The sequence below is a fragment of the Oncorhynchus masou genome, unplaced genomic scaffold (assembly GCF_036934945.1).
Source record: "Oncorhynchus masou masou isolate Uvic2021 unplaced genomic scaffold, UVic_Omas_1.1 unplaced_scaffold_941, whole genome shotgun sequence".
NCBI lineage: Eukaryota > Metazoa > Chordata > Actinopteri > Salmoniformes > Salmonidae > Oncorhynchus > Oncorhynchus masou.
The window spans coordinates 43,756-65,025 of NW_027015901.1; the positions used below are offsets into that span (position 1 = coordinate 43,756).

Below are 21,270 nucleotides of genomic sequence, written 5' to 3' on the forward strand. Positions count from 1 at the left end.
GATTTCCAGGCAGTTGAGAGAGTGAGATGTTTGTATGTGTGTAGTCAGGCCAGATTTCCAGGCAGGTGAGAGTGAGATGCTTGTAGTCAGGCCAGATTTCCAGGCAGGTGAGCGAGTGAGATGTTTGTATGTTTGTAGTCAGGCCAGATTTCCAGGCAGGAGAGAGAGTGAGATGTTTGTAGGCAGGCCAGATTTCCAGGCAGGTGAGAGAGTGAGATGCTTGTAGTCAGGCCAGATTTCCAGGCAGGTGAGAGAGTGAGATGCTTGTAGTCAGGCCAGATTTCCAGGCAGGTGAGAGAGTGAGATGTTTGTAGTCAGGCCAGATTTCCAGGCAGGTGAGATAGTGAGATGTTTGTAGTCAGGCCAGATTTCCAGGCAGGTGAGCGAGTGAGATGTTTGTATGTTTGTAGTCAGGCCAGATTTCCAGGCAGGAGAGAGAGTGAGATGTTTGTAGGCAGGCCAGATTTCCAGGCAGGTGAGAGAGTGAGATGCTTGTAGTCAGGCCAGATTTCCAGGCAGGTGAGAGAGTGAGATGCTTGTAGTCAGGCCAGATTTCCAGGCAGGTGAGAGAGTGAGATGTTTGTAGTCAGGCCAGATTTCCAGGCAGGTGAGATAGTGAGATGTTTGTCGTCAGGCCAGATTTCCAGGCAGGTGAGAGAGTGAGATGTTTGTATGTTTGTAGTCAGGCCAGATTTCCAGGCAGGTGAGAGAGTGAGATGTTTGTAGTCAGGCCAGATTTCCAGGCAGGTGAGAGAGTGAGATGTTTGCAGTCAGGTCAGATTTCCAGGCAGGTGAGAGAGTGAGATGTTTGTATGTGTGCAGTCAGGCCAGATTTCCAGGCAGGTGAGAGAGTGAGATGTTTGTAGTCAGGCCAGATTTCCAGGCAGGTGAGAGAGTGAGATGTTTGTATGTGTGCAGTCAGGCCAGATTTCCAGGCAGGTGAGAGAGTGAGATGTTCTAAACAGACAGGCTGCCATGTTGCTGCTGGTGGTGATCTTGGTGTGATAAGTATTGTAATGCCTTTTAGTTCTGACTGCAGTGACTAATTTATATCACTACATATGACTGTTAATACCTCTCTCTCTCTTTCTCTCTCTCTTTCTCTCTCTTTTTCTTCTCTCTCTTCCCCCCCCCCCACTCTCATTCTCTCTCTCTGCCAGTTGGTGCTGGGTCCCAGTGGAGTGCTCCAGGGCATCAGGCCAGGGAAATGTTACGTAGAGATGTCTACCGTGGATCCAGAGACCATCACAGAGCTCTCACAGGTATACACACACAGAGCTCTCACAGGTATACACACACAGAGCTCTCACAGGTATACACACACAGAGCGCTCACAGGTATACACACACGGAGCGAGCTCTCGCAGGTATACACACACGGAGCGAGCTCTCGCAGGTACACACACACGGAGTGAGCTCTCGCAGGTACACACACACACGGAGAGAGAGCTTGTGATTCCAGGTGTATGCTACTCCCACTGTCGCTAGGCCATCATCACTCTCCCATTGGGTACTGTCCATTACATCATCAATCGTCTTATCATATGCATCTCTCATTGACTCCTCTACTGCCACACCACTGTCTGATTTGGCTCCTGTCTGACTGTCATTAGGTGATCTCGTCACACGGCCGCTTCCTGGAGGCTCCTGTGGCTGGGAGCACAGGTCTCTACGACGGCATGCTGGTCATCCTAGCGGCCGGAGACAGGACGGTCTATGAAGACTGCAGCTCCTGTTTCCAGGCCATGGGCAAGACCTCATTCTTCCTAGGTAGATGGTTTGAGTTTTACGAGTGCCTTATCCCAGGGTTATCCAATTTCCTGCGTGTTATCAGGTGAAGCAGGCTAACGTGTGTGTGTGTGTTATCAGGTGAAGCAGGCTAACGTGTGTGTGTGTGTTATTAGGGTGAAGCAGGCTAACGTGTGTGTGTGTTATCAGGTGAAGCAGGCTAACGTGTGTGTGTGTTATCAGGTGAAGCAGGCTAACGTGTGTGTGTGTGTGTGTTATCAGGTGAAGCAGGCTAACGTGTGTGTGTGTATGTTATCAGGTGAAGCAGGCTAACGTGTGTGTGTGTATGTTATCAGGTGAAGCAGGCTAACGTGTGTGTGTGTGTGTGTGTTATCAGGTGAAGCAGGCTAACGTGTGTGTGTGTGTGTTATCAGGTGAAGCAGGCTAACGTGTGTGTGTATGTTATCAGGTGAGGTGGGCTAACGTGTGTGTGTGTATGTTATCAGGTGAAGCAGGCTAACGTGTGTGTGTGTGTGTGTTATCAGGTGAAGCAGGCTAACGTGTGTGTGTGTGTGTTATCAGGTGAAGCAGGCTAACGTGTGTGTGTATGTTATCAGGTGAGGTGGGCTAACGTGTGTGTGTGTATGTTATCAGGTGAAGCAGGCTAACGTGTGTGTGTGTGTGTTATCAGGTGAAGCAGGCTAACTCATGTGTGTGTGTGTGTGTTATCAGGTGAAGCAGGCTAACGTGTGTGTGTGTGTGTTATCAGGTGAAGCAGGCTACGTGTGTGTGTGTTGTGCAGGTGAAGCAGGCTAACGTGTGTGTGTGTTATCAGGTGAGGTGGGTAATGTGTGTGTGTGTGTTATCAGGTGAAGCAGGCTAATGTGTGTGTGTGTGTGTGTTATCAGGTGAAGCAGGCTAACGTGTGTGTGTGTGTTATCAGGTGAAGCAGGCTAACGTGTGTGTGTGTGTGTGTGTTATCAGGTGAAGCAGGCTAATGTGTGTGTGTGTGCGTGTGTTATCAGGTGAAGCAGGCTAACGTGTGTGTGTGTGTGTGTGTGTTATCAGGTGAAGCAGGCTAACGTGTGTGTGTGTGTTATCAGGTGAAGCAGGCTAACGTGTGTGTGTGTGTGTTATCAGGTGAAGCAGGCTAACGTGTGTGTGTGTTATCAGGTGAAGCAGGCTAACGTGTGTGTGTGTGTTATCAGGTGAAGCAGGCTAACGTGTGTGTGTGTGTTATCAGGTGAAGCAGGCTAACGTGTGTGTGTGTGTTATCAGGTGAAGCAGGCTAACGTGTGTGTGTTATCAGGTGAAGCAGGCTAACGTGTGTGTGTGTTATCAGGTGAGGTGGGTAACGTGTGTGTGTGTGTTATCAGGTGAAGCAGGCTAATGTGTGTGTGTGTGTGTGTTATCAGGTGTAGCAGGCTAACGTGTGTGTGTGTGTTATCAGGTGAAGCAGGCTAACGTGTGTGTGTGTGTGTGTGTTATCAGGTGAAGCAGGCTAAAGTGTGTGTGTGTGTGTGTTATCAGGTGAAGCAGGCTAACGTGTGTGTGTGTGTGTGTGTTATCAGGTGAAGCAGGCTAACGTGTGTGTGTGTGTTATCAGGTGAAGCAGGCTAACGTGTGTGTGTGTTATCAGGTGAAGCAGGCTAACGTGTGTGTGTGTGTTATCAGGTGAAGCAGGCTAACGTGTGTGTGTGTGTGTGTTATCAGGTGAAGCAGGTTAACGTGTGTGTGTGTGTGTGTTATCAGGTGAAGCAGGCTAACGTGTGTGTGTGTGTGTTATCAGGTGAAGCAGGCTAACGTGTGTGTGTGTGTTATCAGGTGAAGCAGGCTAACGTGTGTGTGTGTGTTATCAGGTGAAGCAGGCTAACGTGTGTGTGTGTTATCAGGTGAAGCAGGCTAACGTGTGTGTATGTTATCAGGTGAAGCAGACTAACGTGTGTGTGTGTGTTATCAGGTGAAGCAGGGCTAACGTGTGTGTGTGTATGTTATCAGGTGAAGCAGGCTAACGTGTGTGTGTGTGTTATCAGGTGAAGCAGGCTAACGTGTGTGTGTGTGTGTTATCAGGTGAAGCAGGCTAACGTGTGTGTGTGTGTTTTATCAGGTGAAGCAGGCTAACGTGTGTGTGTATGTTATCAGGTGAAGCAGGCTAACGTGTGTGTGTGTATGTTATCAGGTGAAGCAGGCTAACGTGTGTGTGTGTTATCAGTTATCAGGTGAAGCAGACTAACGTGTGTGTGTGTTATCAGGTGAAGCAGGCTAACGTGTGTGTGTGTGTTATCAGGTGAAGCAGTCTAACGTGTGTGTGTGTTATCAGGTGAAGCAGACTAACGTGTGTGTGTGTGTTATCAGGTGAAGCAGACTAACGTGTGTGTGTGTGTTATCAGGTGAAGCAGGCTAACGTGTGTGTGTGTGTTATCAGGTGAAGCAGGCTAACGTGTGTGTGTGTGTTATCAGGTGAAGCAGGCTAACGTGTGTGTGTGTTATCAGGTGAAGCAGGCTAACGTGTGTGTATGTTATCAGGTGAAGTGGGCTAACGTGTGTGTGTGTATCAGGTGAAGCAGGCTAACGTGTGTGTGTGTGTTATCAGGTGAAGCAGGCTAACGTGTGTGTGTGTTATCAGGTGAAGCAGGCTAACGTGTGTGTGTGTGTTTATCAGGTGAAGCAGGCTAACGTGTGTGTGTGTTATCAGGTGAAGCAGGCTAACGTGTGTGTGTGTGTATCAGGTGAAGCAGGCTAACGTGTGTGTGTGTGTTATCAGGTGAAGCAGGCTAACGTGTGTGTGTGTGTGTGTGTTTATCAGGTGAAGCAGGCTAAAGTGTGTGTGTGTGTGTTATCAGGTGAAGCAGGCTAACGTGTGTGTGTGTGTGTGTTATCAGGTGAAGTGGGTAACGTGTGTGTGTGTGTGTTTCTCAGGTGAGGTGGGTAACGTGTGTGTGTGTGTGTGTCAGGTGAATCAGGTAACGTGTGTGTGTGTGTTATCAGGTGAGGTGGCTAACGTGTGTGTGTGTATGTTATCAGGTGAGGTGGGTAACGTGTGTGTGTGTGTGTGTGTGTGTGTGTGTGTTATCAGGTGAGGTGGGAAACGCAGCGAGGATGATGCTGATCCTCAACATGGTACAGGGAAGCTTCATGGCAACCATCGCCGAGGGGCTGACCCTAGCCCAGGCCACAGGCCAATCACAGCATACCTTCCTGGACATCCTGTCTCAGGGTCAGATGGCCAGCACCTTCGTGGACCAAAAATGCCAGAGTGAGTCGGAGACTAAAGGCACTGTCTTCCAGATGGCACCCTATTCCCTGGATAGTGCACTACCAGGGCCCTATTCCCTGGATAGACCAGACCAGCCCTATTCCCTATACAGCTCACTACTTTAGACCAGGGCCCTATTCCCTATACAGTGCACTACTTTAGACCAGGGCCCTATTCCCTATATAGACCAGAGCCCTGCCCTATGTAGAGCACTACTTTAGACCAGGGCCCTATTCCCTGGATAGTGCACTAGAGACCAGGGCCCTATTCCCTATATAGTGCACTGACTATTCCCTGGTAGACTACTTTAGACCAGAGCCCTATTCCCTGGATAGTGCACTACTTTCCCAGAGCACTATTCCCTATATAGTGCACTGCTTTAGACCAGAGCCCTATTCCCTATATAGTGCACTGCTTTAGACCAGGGCCCTATTCCCTGGATAGTGCACTACTTTAGACCAGGGCCCTATTCCCTATATAGTGCACTGCTTTAGACCAGAGCCCTATTCCCTATATAGTGCACTGCTTTAGACCAGGGTCCTATTCCCTGGATAGTGCACTACTTTTAGACCAGGGTCCTATTCCCTATATAGTGCACTGCTTTAGACCAGGGTCCTATTCCCTGGATAGTGCACTACTTTTTGACCAGGGTCCTATTCCCTGGATAGTGCACTACTTTAGACCAGAGCCCTATTCACTGCTTTAGACCAGGGCCCTATTCCCTATATAGTGCACTGCTTTAGACCAGGGCCCTATTCCCTATATAGTGCACCTTTAGACCAGGGCCCTATTCCCTATATAGTGCACTACTTTAGACTTTCCCTAGACACTGCTTTAGACCAGGGCCCTATTCCCTATATAGTGCACTGCTTTAGACCAGGGCCCTATTCCCTATATAGTGCACTGCTTTAGACCAGGGCCCTATTCCCTATATAGTGCACTACTTTAGACCAGAGCCCTATTCCCTGGATATTCCTGTGCACTACTTTAGACCAGGGCCCTATTCCCTATATAGTGCACTGCTTTAGACCACTACTTTAGTGCACTGCTTTAGACCAGGGCCCTATTCCCTGGATAGTGCACTACTTTAGACCAGGGCCTATTCCCTATATAGTGCACTGCTTTAGACCAGGGTCCTATTCCCTGGATAGTGCACTACTTTTTGACCAGGGTCCTATTCCCTGGATAGTGCACTACTTTAGACCAGAGCCCTATTCCCTATATAGTGCACTGCTTTAGACCAGGGCCCTATTCCCTATATAGTGCACTACTTTAGACCAGAGCCTATTTCCCTATATAGTGCACTGCTTTAGACCAGGGTCCTATTCCCTGATAGTGCCTACTTTAGACCATTCCCTGGATAGTGCATGTTTAGACCAGGGCATTCCCTGGATAGTGCACTACCAGAGCCCTATTCCCTGGATAGTGCACTGCTTTAGACCAGGGTCCTATTCCCTGGATAGTGCACTACTTTAGACCAGAGCCCTATTCCCTGGATAGTGCACTGCTTTAGACCAGAGCCCTATTCCCTGGATAGTGCACTGCTTTAGACCAGGGCCCTATTCCCTGGATAGTGCACTACTTTAAACCAGAGCCCTATTCCCTATATAGTGCACTACTTTAGACCAGGGCCCTATTCCCTATATAGTCCACTACTTTAGACCAGAGCCCTATTCCCTATATAGTGCACTACTATTGACCAGAGCCCTATTCCCTATATAGTGCACTACTATTGACCAGAGCCCTATTCCCTATACAGCTCAGACCAGAGCCCTATTCCCTATACACTCACTTTAGACCAGAGCCCTATTCCCTATATAGCTCACTACTTTAGACCAGAGCCCTATTCCCTATATAGCGCACTACTTTAGACCAGGGCCCTATTCCCTATATAGTGCACTGCTTTAGACCAGGGCCCTATTCCCTATATAGTGCACTGCTTTAGAACAGGGGAAAATTGAATTTCAACACTTGCACAAGCAACGTGCTCGAGGTGTCACTACAGACCCTGGTTCAATCCCGGGCTGTATCACAACCGGACGTGATCGGGAGTCCCATAGGGTGGCGCACAATTGGCCCAGCTTTGTCTGGGTTAGGGGAGGGGTCATTGAAAAATAAAACTTTGTTCTTAAGTGACTTGCCTAGTTCAAAAACGTGTCCTATTTGGGGCCAGTGTTTCCCATGAAAGATTCACTCGTTTAGTGAAAGATGTCCCCGTATTGAGTACTACAGAAGTTCCCCTGATCGTCACATGTTGTAATACCTCATGTATGATTTAAACTATTCAATATGGTTCATTTGTTTCATTACATCTCCACTGGTAATGATGAGGTCCCCCCCCCCCCCCGGATCTCTCCAGATATCCTACAGGGAAACTTCAAACCAGACTACTATTTGAAACACATTCAGAAGGATCTGAGGCTAGCCATCTCCATGGGCGACACAGCCAATCACCCGACTCCTATGGCTGCAGCAGCCAATGAGGTAAGACGTTGTTGGATTGACACACACACACACAAAATGGCCACCGATGAGATTCCAAATGGCATTGGGGGTAGATCTTAGATGCTGACCGGACACGTTGCGTGTGCGAGCGTCGCAAGATACATTTTGAAATCCATGTTATTCAATTATTGCACCCACACTGCTCGCGTCAACGAGCGTCTGCTATGCCAAGGGCTAACACCGAACCCAAACCGGCTGCGCCCGTGCGCAAACATTTAATTTGTCCCCCCCACACCAAACACGATCACAACATGCAGGTTAAAATATCAAAACAAACTCTGAACCAATGACATTAATTTGGGAACAGGTTGAAAAGCATTAAACATGTCTGGCAATTTAGCTAGGTAGCTTGCTGTTGCTAGCTAATTTGTCCTGGGATATAAGCATTGAGTTGTTATTTTACCTGAAATGCACAAGGTCCTCTACCCCGACAATTAATTTACACATAAAACGGCCAACCGAATCGTTTCTAGTCATCTCTCCTCCCAGGCTTTTTCATCTTTGAACTTATATGGTGTTCGTCATCTAAACTCTCATTGTATTATCACGACAACCGGCAAAACATTTCGTCTTTCAATCACCCACGTGGGTATAACCAATGAGGAGATGGGTACCTGCTGGGTACCTGCTTCTATAAACCAATGAGGAGATGGGTACCTGCTGGGTACCTGCTTCTATGCTGGGTACCTGCTTCTATAAACCAATGAGGAGATGGGTACCTGCTGGGTACCTGCTTCTATAAACCAATGAGGAGATGGGTACCTGCTGGGTACCTGCTTCTATAAACCAATGAGGAGATGGGTACCTGCTGGGTCTATAAACCAATGAGGCGCTGGGTACCTGCTTCTATGGGGGATGGGTAGTTCTATAAACCAATGAGGAGATGGGTACCTGCTGGGTACCCATCCAATCGATGGGGAGCAGTCCTCGTCTCCCATCTCGCCATACATGTTTAATGCTTTTCGACCTGTCCCCAAATGAATGTAATTGGTTGAGAGTTTGTTTTGATATTTGAACCTGCGTGTCGTGATCGCGTTTGGTGTAGGAGAAAAAAATAAACGTGTGCGCGCGGGCGGCCGGTTCGGGTTCCGTGTTTCAGATGGGATAAATGTCCACATACCCATAGACATTATGCCCATGTTGTTCACCTGCATAAGGTGGCAACATAACATATGGCAACATTACTAACTGATATATAATAACCTGTCGCTGTGGCAACGCGGGTCCCTGACCTGTCGCTGTGGCAACGCGGGTCCCTGACCTGTCGCTGTGGCAACGCGGGTCCCTGACCTGTCGCTGTGGCAACGCGGGTCCCTGACCTGTCGCTGTGGGAACGCGGGTCCCTGACCTGTCGCTGTGGGAACGCGGGTCCCTGACCTGTCGCTGTGGGAACATCAGAGTGTCAGGGATCCCTGACCTGTACTGTGGGAACTGGTCCCTGACCTGATTCGCTGTTCACTCTTTGACCTGTCGCTGTGGCAACAGGGTTCCTGACCGGGGGGAACATGGGGGCGTACCGCTGACCGTACAGGCGCCGTGGGGGCGTACAGGCGCCGGGGGGCGTACAGGCACCGGGGGGCTGGGGGCGTACAGGCGCCGGGGGGCTGGGAGCGTACAGGCGCTGGGGGACACGAAGCCCCTGGGACTCAGACACTGATTGAAACCTCATATTTACCAGAGCAGCATCAGACCTGCTACAAGACCAGCTGATGTTTTCTCATCCAGTGAGATTTGGTTTCTTCTGGAACACCTCTCCTATTCTTTGGACCAAATTCTGTTTCCGTGAACAATAAAGTTGTATGTTTTGTCTCACTTTATGACAACGACAACGTTACTTCTTTATACATATTAACCATGTTTTTCTCTCTGTCTGTAGGTCTACAAGAGGGCTAAAGCGCTGGACCAGTCAGACAACGACATGTCAGCTGTCTACAGAGCCTACATTCACTAAACCTCCTTAAGAACCTCTCCCCCCGACCCGTCCTCCTCCCCCCCTGTCCTCCTCTCCCCCCTGTCCTCCTCCTCAGACCTCCTCCTCTCCCCCCTGTCCTCCTCTCTCCCTGTCCTCCTCTCTCCCTGTCCTCCTCTCTCCCTGTCCTCCTCTCTCCCTGTCCTCCTCTCTCCCTGTCCTCCTTCCCCTGTCCTCCTCTCCCCTGTCCTCCTCTCTCCCTGTCCTCCTTTTGTCCTCCTCTCCCCCTACCCCTCCTCTCCCCCTGTCCTCCCTCTCCCCTACCCCTCCTCTCCCCCTACCCCTCCTCTCCCCCCTACCCCTCCTCTCCCCCCTACCCCTCCTCTCCCCCCTACAAGAGGGCTCTCCCCCCAACCCTCCTCTCCCCTGTCCTCCTCTCCCCCTGTCCTCCTCCCTCCCCCCTGTCCTCCTCCTCCCCCCTGTCCTCCTCTCCCCCCTGTCCCCTCCTCTCCCCCTGTCCCCTCCTCTCCCCCTGTCCCCTCCTCTCCCCCTGTCCTCCTCCTCTCCCCCCTGTCCTCCTCTCCCCCCTGTCCTCCTCTCCCCTGTCCTCCTCTCCCCCCTCCTCTCTCCCTGTCCTCCTCCTCCCTGTCCTCCTCCCCCTGTCCTCCTCTCCCCCTACTCCTCCTCTCCCCCTACCCCTCCTCTCCCCCTGTCCTCCTCTCCCCCTACCCCTCCTCTCCCCCCCCTACCCCCCTCTCCCCCCTACCCCTCCTCCCCCCCTACCCCTCCTCTCCCCCTACCCCTCCTCTCCCCCTACCCTCCTCTCCCCCTGTCCTCCTCTCCCCCTGTCCTCCTCTCCCCCTGTCCTCCTCTCCCCCTGTCCTCCTCCCCCCTGTCCTCCTCTCCCCCTCCTCCTCTCCCCCTCCCCTCTCCCCCTCCTCCTCCCCCCCTGTCCCCTCCTCTCCCCCTGTCCCCTCCTCTCCCCCTGTCCTCCTCTCCCCCTGTCCTCCTCTCCCCCCTCCCCCCCCCTCCTCCTCCCCCTCCCCCTGTCCTCCTCTCCTCCTATCCTCTCCCCCTGTCCTCCTCTCCCCCTACCCCCTCTCCTCCTCTCCCCCTCCCTCCTCCCCCCTGTCTCTCCTCTCCCCCTCCTCTCCTCTCCCCCCTCTCCTCTCCTCTCCTCCTCTGGACCACACTTATCTTTTTATACATTTTTATTCCCGTTTGATTCATTCTTTTTGCCACCAGAGATATTGGTGTACTTCCCAAATACCATCCTATTTCCTACATAGTACACTACTTTTGACCAGAGTCCACGATTTCCTTGTGAATGAAGCTGAATACCCAAGTCTGCAGAATCAGGGCCCATAGGGCTCAGGTCAGAAGTAGTGCACTTCACGGGACATAGTATGTCATCTGGGAGGCAGCTATTCCTTTCCCGGTAACGTGATGGGAACCTCTAACTAGTCCACCTGGAACATTGCACTGACTGAGGGTTCTAATAATGCTAGAAGAATGGTCCACAGAAGGTAGCTTCCCCCCTCCCACACATCTTTGCGTTTTGTTGTCGATGGTGTTGGTCAAGTTTCTGATGGTGAAGCACTGCAGGGTGTTGGGGAACAGATTTTGGGATGCGGCCCCCATTGCTGACCCTCGGTAAGATGTTCACTAGTGATTTGGAAGGCGACACATTGCCTGTTTTGCTGTCGGGTGGGTTTTGAAGCTGCACGGGCCATGGATTAATTTATCACTCTCTTTATCACATCTTTCTTTGCATTTTATTTAATTCTGTGTGTGAAAATGTCGTCTTTAATTAGAATGTCCAGAATTTCATCTAAACGTATAAAGCTGTTGATATTATCTTTTAAAAGGAGGGTCGAGGCTTGATGAGCACCAAGAGGAATAATGCCACTGCATTGCCTTAATATTGGAACCATTTGAAATCTTCTGACATGTATTTATTTATTTTTAGACGCTCTAGAGCTCCTCTCTTCTACTTCTCTTTTGGTGCAGTTTGGCCTGGAGTTGTTTCCGTAGTTGTCTGAATCGGAACAGTGTTTTGTTTTTGTTGTGTTATAGCCTGTTAGAGAACCTGCCCCCTTAAGGTTATATTAATTAAGGTTATTTTGATGCCTTGTAATACAGTAATGACCTCATCCTTCTTCTAACCGAGATTCATCCCAAATGGCACCCTACTCCAGTTATAGTGAACTACTTTAGACCAGAGCTCTGGTCCAAGGTAGTGCTCTAGATAGGGAATAGGATTCTATTTGGGATGAATCCCAGGACATTAAGGTGATGGTGTTTAAACCCATGCAGTGGTCTTAACATTAGTAACGACAGGCAAGTTGATCACTTTTTATTGTACATGTATGTTTAGGAACCACGTTGTTTTTTATTGTACATGTATGTTTAGCGACCTGTTTTTTTTATTGTACATGTATGTTTAGGAACCACGTTGCTTAGCGACCTGTTTTTATTGTACATGTATGTTTAGGAACCACGTTGCTTAGCGACCTGTTTTTATTGTACATGTATGTTTAGGAACCACGTTGCTTAGCGACCTGTTTTTATTGTACATGTATGTTTAGGAACCACGTTGCTTAGTGACCTGTTTGTATTGTACATGTATGTTTAGGAACCACGTTGCTTAGCGACCTGTTTGTATTTTAACATGACTATAGATCGCTTGGCTTGATGACTTTGGGTGATTGCTCCTCGACAGTTCCCCCTTTGCAGTGGGGGGATAGATTTAGCCTGGGTCCCAGTCTGTTTGTGCCGTCATACCAACTCCTTGTCACTCACTGTCGTATCAAACATGTTGGGCTTGACAAGTACAGCAAGGAAGTTGGCCAAGACCACAAACAGATCTGGGATCAGACTAAGGAGGAAAGATGTATTTATTACCAGATCAATCACCATATAGGAAACCGTCTTAACTACAGAATGTGAATTTCAGTTGAATCATAACCACTCCCTGAGATTCAAGGCCCAAACTATAACCTTTTACGTTCTCCTTAAAAGGAATACCTGACAGGGTCGTGAGAAGAAAGGCAATTGTTACCTGAATGGCAGTGAGGGGGAGTTTAGGCCACGTGAAACAAAACAATTTACTTTAAAGAGAATTAGTCACCATCGAAAGACCTCGTACCCTGCTTGAGGTGGGTTATTGTCCTGGCAAAATAAAATATTGCCCACTTTCAATAATGATTTTTATCCCTTTTCTGTTTTAGTTCATTTTGATTTGAAAAAATTTGAAACTATTCAACTCTTGAACATGTATAACATTAGATTTAGGTTAAATATAAGTTTCACTTCGCAATTGTCTTGATCATCCCATTTTGTAGAAGTAGATTTTTCCTTTTTTGCCAAACAAGATGTAAATTAAGTTTTAGGTTTTAATTTGTTTAAAACACGGAAATAGTTTATAAAGATTTAAGGAGTATGTTTTTAGTAGGAAACATTCTAACAAATGACTTGTAAATAGTCCATCTTGGTTGAGTGGAGGCTTTATAAATAAAGGGTCATACAAAATACTTCTGGTTAGACTCCTCTACTGACTGTCAAATCATCTGATGTGTCCCAAATGGCATCATATTCCCTATATAGTGACCCTGAAATAAAGTAGTGCACTACTCTATGGTCCGCGGCCTAATGTAGTGCACTACCTTATGGACCCTGGAATAAAGTAGTGCACTACCCTATGGTCCGCGGCCTAATGTAGTACACTACCTTATGGACCACGGCCTAATGTAGTACACTACCTTATGGACCCTGGTCTAAAGTAGTGCACTACATAGGGAATAGGGTACTATATGAAACACTGTCTCATTAATACTGTAGATTGTTCTGTTCAGTGTTTGCTGTTTTAAATTAATCTCGTGTAAACATTGTCTTTGTGGCTTATACAGGTGATGTTGAAATGACTGTTGGGCCCTTTTTTTTGTGCAGGGCCAGGCAGGGACGGTGAAACTGTATGGATTTGGGATATTTATGTGAAACATCAAGGCTTTTTGTGCAGTTTATTAAATCCTCTCCTGATTTAAATTGTGTGTTATCATGAAACTCTCACGCACGCGCGCACACACAGTAGTGAACATATGTTTTTCACAAGAGAACACAGATCTAATTCAGTTGATATAGATTGCAATTGGTACTTGATTTAACAGTACTGATGTGTTTTGAGGTCGACCGAGGGAGAAAAGCTTAGGGGCCTGCTGCCTTTCACTGAGGTATAGTAAACTGCCTGCTCCAACCACTCTCTTTTCCGCTTTCCTTGGCCGCTGCGGAAAATGCTTTAATGTGACGCAAACCGGAAGTGCATTCCCAAAGAAGGGATTAGGGGGCGGGGCCAAGATTAATTGTTAATGTGTGACTAAACTATCTTGCTGAACGTAAACACAACCCTAGAAGAAGACGGGTTGAAGATCTTCTGGTTTACATACTTGGTGGACCAGTCTGCCTGCGGGAATGCTCAATCCTCAAAGATCTTTATCTGAACTACCAAAGATGTCGGGTCCAAGCCAAGCCGAGAGGGCTGTTTTGGTAAGCAAAACTGGAAGGTTCGGGATCATGACAAGCTAGCTAACAACATAAATGGGTTAACCTTGGCTCGCTAGTTATTCACCGACGTCTAGCTAGCTATTTATCTTAGCCAACTATTGATTGTTATTATGAGTGTATATTTTCTCATGCGATCTTCTTGCGTGATTTAAAAGGGACATGAAGGACACCTGCTGTGTCCATGACATAGACTGACCAGGTGAAAGCTATGACCTCTTGTCACTTGTTAAATCCTCTTCAACCGGTGTCGACGAAGGGGATGACTGAGACCGGTTAATAAGGACTTTTTCGACTTGAGAGATGGATGGTGTATGTGTGCCATAGGTGCCTGGTGCACCGGTTTGAGTCAATAACTGCAAAGCTGCTGGGTGTTTCCTGTGTGTATCAAGAATGATCCACCACCCAAAGGACATCCAGCCAACTGGACACAACTGTGGGAAGCATTGGAGTCAACATGGGAGTCAGCATCCCTGTACGACTCAATATTAGGAAGGCGTCCTTAATGTTTTGTACACTCAATCCCGTAGCGCCTGACAGTGCCAAGAATAAAACTGCTCTGCTGCCTTGCATCGGCAAGATCTGTTCTGCTGGTTGTCAATGACAACGTGATGTACAGTATGATCCAAGTTCTCATAATAGTCACGTTGAATGATTGTCACATTTACAGCCCTCGATGGGTGAGGTCACTGCTGCCCTGCCAACCCCATATATCTAGCCTTCTGTACACAGATCGACCTATAGATCCATAGGTGTCAAGCGTCACATTCAGTCCTCAAGGGTGGGCTTCATCCAAGAACTCCCCAGTGAGAGAAGATATATGCAGGGCTTTCTATATAGCTGGCTAGTATACAGAAGCAGGTCTCTTAAAGGTACTGGTATGTATGTAGATACACAGGCACAAGAGCAACATGTCTCTGTTGCTTCCTGTCAGATGACATTTCTACCATAGCGTTAGAATGATTCACTCTAATTCTATGATTCCTGCATTCAGGGAAGTAGAACCACAGCGTTCTCAGAACACCAGTGGAATTCTAATTGGAACCACGATAATGTAATCATTCTAGGACAGAATAAGCCTATCTATCCTTATCTCTGCTGACCACCACAATAACTATCTTGTTTGTCTCCTCTCTCTCTTTCACCCCACCCCTCTCTTGTTCTCTCGCTCCCTCCCTTCCTTCCCCTCAGGAGGAGGAGTTTAACTGGTTGCTGAAAGAGGAGGTCCATGCTGTTTTGAAGCAGCTCCAGGATATACTGAAGGTAAATATTAGCTCTGGGGTGAAGTTTCTCTTTTGTACAGATCTAAGATCAGCTTCCTCTCTCCCTATCCTCACCTTACCATTAGTGGGAGAAAATCCCAAACTGATCCAAGATCAGCGTCTACAGTCGTGGCCAAAAGTTTTGAGAATGACACAAATATTAATATTCACAAAGTCTGCTGCCTCAGTTTGTATGATGGCAAGTTGCATATACTCCAGAATATTATGAAGAGTGATCAGATGAATTGCAATTAATTGCAAACTCCCTATTTGTCATGCAAATGAACTGAATCCCCCAAAAACATTTCCACTGCATTTCAGCCCTGCCACAAAAGGACCAGCTGACATCATGTCAGTGATTCTCTCGTTAACACAGGTGTGAGTGTTGATAAGGACAAGGCTGGAGATCACTGTCATGCTGATTGTTCGAATAACAGACTGGAAGCTTCAAATGGAGGGTGGTGCTTGGAATCATTGTTCTTCCTCTGTCATCCATGGTTACCTGCAAGGAAACATGTGCCATCATCATTGATTTGCACAAAATGGACTTCACAGGCAAGGATATTGCTGCCAGTAAAATTGCACTTAAATCAACCATTTATCAGATCATCAAGAACTTCAAGGAGAGCGGTTCAATTGTTGTGAAAACTTCAGGGCGCCCAAGAAAGTGCAGCAAGCGCCAGGACCGTCTCCTAAAGTTTATTCAGCTGCGGGATCGGGGCACCACCAGTACAGAGCTTGCTCAGGAATGGCAGCAGGCAGGTGTGAGTGCATCTGCAGTGAGGCAAAGACTTTTGGAGGATGGCCTGGTGTCAAGAAGGGCAGCAAAGAAGCCACTTCTCTCCAGGGACAGACTGATATTCTGCAAACGGTACAGGGATTGGACTGCTGAGGACTGGGGTAAAGTCATTTTCTCTGATGAATCCCCTTTCTGATTGTTTGGGGCATCTGGAAAAAAGCTTGTCCAGAGAAGAGAAGGTGAGCACAACCATCAGTCCTGTGTCATGCCAACAGTAAAGCATCCTGAGAACATTCATGTGTGGGGTTGCTTCTCAGCCAAGGGACTGGGCTCACTCACAATTTTGCCTAAGAACACAGCCATGAATAAAGAATGGTACCAACACATCCTACGAGCGACTTCTCACAACCATCCAGGAACAGTTTGGAGGTGAACAATGCCTTTTCCAGCATGATGGAGCACCTTGCCATAACTAAGTGGCTCGGGAACAAAACATCAATATTTTGGGTCCATGGCCAGGAAACTCCCCAGACCTTAATCCCATTGAGAACTTGTGGTCAAGAGGCGGGTGGACAAACCAAAAACCCACAAATTCTGGAAAACTGCAAGCATTAATTATGCAAGAATGGGCTGCCATCAGTCAGGATGTGGCCCAGAAGTTAATTGACAACATGCCAGGGCGGATTGCAGAGGTCTTGAAAAAGAAGGGTCAACACTGCAAATATTGACTCTTTGCATCAATCAACTTCATGTAATTGTCAATAAAAGCCTTTGACACTTATGAAATGCTTGTAATTATACTTGCTTATACTTCAGTATTCCGTAGTAACATCTGACAAAAAATATCTAAAGTCACTGAAGCAGCAAACTTTGGAAATTAATATTTGTGTCATTCTCAAATCTTTTGGCCACGACTGTAGGATCAACCTCACCCAACAACTAAGTATTGGCTCCATGGGATCAAAGAGCTCCGACCACAACACAAGACTGTCACTGAGGTGTCTAAACACTGCTGAGTTGTCAATACTGGGTTGGACTGTGGTCCACTGACCCCATAGCCATCGAGGAGGATCCTATAAGTGGAGATTATCATGACTAAGGATAAACCATGTAGAACAAGTGCATTCCAAGACATTTTTAACTTTGGCTAGGTTGTTGGTGTAACTAAATTCTTCAAATGTTGTTTGATTTCGGCGTACCGTTGTCAGAGTTGATTGCTATTTGTACTCGCGCTTCTCAAGACATGTTATTGGATTATTGGAGATATTTACAGTGCTGTAACTAGATTGTGTACAGTTTACCATACTGAAGCAACATGCAGCAATTTCATTGATTTTACTGAGTTATATGAGGAAATCAGTCAATTGAAATATATTCATTAGGCCCTAATCTATGGGTTTTACATGACTGGGAATACAGATATGTTGGTCACACATACCTTGCAAAAAAATGGGCCTCACAATGGGCCTCAGGATCTCGTCACGGTATTTTTGTGCATTCAAATTACCATAGATTAAAATGCAGTTGTGTTTGTTGTCCGTAGCTTATGCCTGCCCATACCATAATAACCCCACTGTCACCATGGGGCACTCTGTTCACAACGTTGATATCAGCAACCCGTTTGCCCACACAATGCCATACACGTGGTCTGCGGTTGTGAGGCCGGTTGGACGCACTGCCAAATGCTCTAAAAAGAGGTTGGAGGTGGCTTATAGTAGAGAAATGGATGGATTATCTTGGCAAAGGAGAAATGCTCACTATCAGGGATGTAAACAAGTTTGAGCACAATTTTAACTCGGCTCATGAGACAGGGGACCAACACTTTACTTGTTCAGTGTAGATTGTGTTCTATATAAAAATTGAATATAAGTGGGGCAAAAAAGTATTTAGTCAGCCACCACATTACTTATTCATTCGTGTATTTTCATCATAGGTACACTTACACAATGACAGACACAATGAGGGAAAAAATCCAGAAAATCACAATTTGCAAATAAATTCATGAAAAATCCTACAATGTGATTTTCTGGATTTTTTTTTCTTCTCATTTTGTCTGTCATAGTTGAAGTGTAAAAACCTATGATGAAAATTACAGGCCTCGCTAATATTTTTAAGTGGGAGAACTTGCACAATTGGTGGCTGACTAAATACTTTTTGCCCCACTGTAACTGTTGTGTTCTATATAACTCGATTGTGTTTCTATATAACTCGATTGTGTTCTATATAACTCGATTGTGTTCTATATAACTCGATTGTGTTCTATATAACTCGATTGTGTTCTATATAACTCGATTGTGTTCTATATCACTAGATTGTGTTCTATATAACTCGATTGTGTTCTATATAACTAGATTGTGTTCTATGTTTATGTCACCAGGAGGCATCCAGGAGGTTCTCCATTCCCACCCCAGGACTGGAGAACCAACTGAAACAGGAGAACTTCATCCTGGGCAGCTCAACGTAAGTCTTGGAGGGATTCATTCGTTGATTTGATTGGTTAATTGATCAGTTGGGTGATTTGATTGGTTGAGTTAGTGACTTTTGATTCTTTTATTAGCCATTTAAAAAAAATATAAAAATGTGTCTCCTTGATTTATAGTCTATTGTATTGCTATGTAAGACAGAAAACATGAATATAATGTAGAATATAAGAAACCCCGTCTAGTCCAGCCTAACGAAGACCTGTTGTTAATACATGACAGATTAGAAACTCATATCGGATTATGGTCTTTACCTTTCCTTCTGGGGGCGGCAGGTAGCCTAGTGGTTAGAGGGGCGGCAGGTAGCCTAGTGGTTTAGAGGGGCGGCAGGTAGCCTAGTGGTTAGAGGGGCGGCAGGTAGCCTAGTGGTTAGAGCAGGTAGCCTAGTGGTTAGAGCAGGTAGCCTAGTGGTTAGAGTAGGTAGCCTAGTGGTTAGAGCAGGTAGCCTAGTGGTTAGAGCAGGTAGCCTAGTGGTTAGAGCAGGTAGCCTAGTGGTTAGAGCAGGTAGCCTAGTGGTTAGAGCAGGTAGCCTAGTGGTTTAGAGGGGCGGCGGGTAGCCTAGTGGTTTAGAGGCGGCGGGTAGCCTAGTGGTTTAGAGGGCGGCGGGTAGCCTAGTGGTTTAGAGGGGCGGCGGGTAGCCTAGTGGTTTAGAGGGTAGCCTAGTGGTTTAGGGCAGGTAGCCTAGTGGTTTAGAGGGGCGGCAGGTAGCCTAGTGGTTAGAGCAGGTAGCCTAGTGGTTAGAGCAGGTAGCCTAGTGGTTAGAGCAGGTAGCCTAGTGGTTAGGTGGCAGGTCCTAGTGGCTGAGCAGGTAGCCTAGTGTGAGCTTAGAGACAGGTAGCCTAGTGGTTAACAGGTGTGCCTAGTGGAGGGCAGGTAGCCTAGTGGTTTAGGGGGTTCGGTTTACAGCCCATCAACAACAGTTTAGAGGGGACGGGTAGCCTAGTGGTTTAGAGGGACTCAGGTCAGCCTAGTGGCTTAGGGGACAGGGTTCTGTCTGGGACTTCCACAGTGGTTTAGAGGGGCGGCGGGTCAACCTAGTGTGTAGGGGACAGGGTTCTGTCTGGGACTTCCAGTGTCATTATGACAGGACTCAGGTCAACAGTAGTGTGTAGGGGACAGGGTTCTGCACCTATTTCCACAGTGTCGTTATGAAGGACTCAGGTCCTAACGTAGTGTGTGGGGACAGGGTTCTGTCTGGGACTTCAGGTCCATGACAGCTGTCATACTGTATGTGTCAGGGTTCTGAGGGAAAACTTCCACAGTGTCATTATGACAGGACTCAGGTCAACAGTAGTGGAGGGGACAGGTTTATACATTACACAACCTTCTGTTTACAGACACCATCAACAACACGTTTCTAATCTGCCGGGACGTGAGTCTATGACAAGGTGACTTTATGACAGGACTCAGGTCAACAGTAGTGTGTAGGGGACAGGGTTCTGTCTGGGACTTCCACAGTGTCGTTATGACAGGACTCAGGTCAACAGTAGTGTGTAGGGGACAGGGTTCTGTCTGGGACTTCCACAGTGTCGTTATGACAGGACTCAGGTCAACAGTAGTGTGTAGGGGACAGGGTTCTGTCTGGGACTTCCACAGTGTCGTTATGACAGGACTCAGGTCAACAGTAGTGTGTGTAGGGGACAGGGTTCTGTCTGGGACTTCCACAGTGTCATTATGACAGGACTCAGGTCAACAGTAGTGTGTAGGGGACAGGGTTCTGTCTGGGACTTCCACAGTGTCATTATGACAGGACTCAGGTCAACAGTAGTGTGTAGGGGACAGGGTTCTGTCTGGGACTTCCACAGTGTCGTTATGACAGGACTCAGGTCAACAGTAGTGTGTAGGGGACAGGGTTCTGTCTGGGACTTCCACAGTGTCATTATGACAGGACTCAGGTCAACAGTAGTGTGTAGGGGACAGGGTTCTGTCTGGGACTTCCACAGTGTCGTTATGACAGGACTCAGGTCAACAGTAGTGTGTTGGGGACAGGGTTCTGTCTGGGACTTCCACAGTGTCGTTATGACAGGACTCAGGTCAACAGTAGTGTGTAGGGGACAGGGTTCTGTCTGGGACTTCCACAGTGTCGTTATGACAGGACTCAGGTCAACAGTAGTGTGTAGGGGACAGGGTTCTGTCTGGGACTTCCACAGTGTCATTATGACAGGACTCCAGGTCAACAGTAGTGTGTTGGGGACAGGGTTCTGTCTGGGACTTCCACAGTGTCGTTATGACAGGACTCAGGTCAACAGTAGTGTGTAGGGGACAGGGTTCTGTCTGGGACTTCCACAGTGTCGTTATGACAGGACTCAGGTCAACAGTAGTGTGTAGGGGACAGGGTTCTGTCTGGGACTTCCACAGTGTCGTTATGACAGGACTCAGGTCAACAGTAGTGTGTAGGGGACAGGGTTCTGTCTGGGACTTCCACAGTGTCGTTATGACAGGACTCAGGTCAACAGTAGTGTGTAGGGGACAGGGTTCTGTCTGGGACTTCCACAGTGTCGTTATGACAGGACTCAGGTCAACAGTAGTGTGTAGGGGACAGGGTTCTGTCTGGGACTTCCACAGTGTCGTTATGACAGGACTCAGGTCAACAGTAGTGTGTAGGGGACAGGGTTCTGTCTGGGACTTCCACAGTGTCGTTATGACAGGACTCAGGTCAACAGTAGTGTGTTGGGGACAGGGTTCTGTCTGGGACTTCCACAGTGTCGTTATGACAGGACTCAGGTCAACAGTAGTGTGTAGGGGACAGGGTTCTGTCTGGGACTTCCACAGTGAGGCGTTATGACAGGACTCAGGTCAACAGTAGTGTGTTGGGGACAGGGTTCTGTCTGGGAC

General features: G+C 47.7%; 1 protein-coding gene and 2 long non-coding RNA genes across 21 annotated transcripts in view; all 3 read left to right on the forward strand.

Annotated features, from left to right (window-relative positions):
• Positions 1-9,507, forward strand: part of LOC135538321 (cytokine-like nuclear factor N-PAC) — a 48,525-nt gene extending 39,018 nt beyond the window's left edge. For all 10 annotated transcript variants that reach the window (XM_064964243.1, XM_064964235.1, XM_064964237.1 and 7 more), the window contains 5 exons: positions 1,161-1,262; positions 1,613-1,769; positions 4,804-4,983; positions 7,343-7,467; positions 9,365-9,507. In XM_064964243.1, the coding sequence (XP_064820315.1) occupies positions 1,161-1,262; positions 1,613-1,769; positions 4,804-4,983; positions 7,343-7,467; positions 9,365-9,439 (639 nt within the window). In that variant the 3' untranslated portion in view covers positions 9,440-9,507. The remainder of the gene's footprint in view (positions 1-1,160; positions 1,263-1,612; positions 1,770-4,803; positions 4,984-7,342; positions 7,468-9,364) is intronic.
• On the forward strand, positions 1,778-4,651 carry LOC135538322 (uncharacterized). Of its 10 annotated transcripts, none has more exons than XR_010455391.1 (4): positions 1,778-2,496; positions 2,671-3,797; positions 4,048-4,117; positions 4,571-4,651. It is a non-coding gene; the product is annotated as an uncharacterized LOC135538322 (long non-coding RNA). The 10 variants fall into 10 exon arrangements; XR_010455394.1 differs by lacking the exon at positions 4,571-4,651 and having other exon boundaries at positions 2,671-3,440; positions 3,517-3,797; positions 4,048-4,255; XR_010455393.1 differs by lacking the exon at positions 4,571-4,651 and having other exon boundaries at positions 2,671-3,401; positions 3,480-3,797; positions 4,048-4,255.
• Positions 9,508-13,722: 4,215 nt separating the features above from the next.
• Positions 13,723-18,422, forward strand: LOC135538324 (uncharacterized). The gene is made up of 3 exons (XR_010455399.1): positions 13,723-13,939; positions 15,146-15,217; positions 18,333-18,422. It is a non-coding gene; the product is annotated as an uncharacterized LOC135538324 (long non-coding RNA).
• Positions 18,423-21,270: the final 2,848 nt, after the last annotated feature.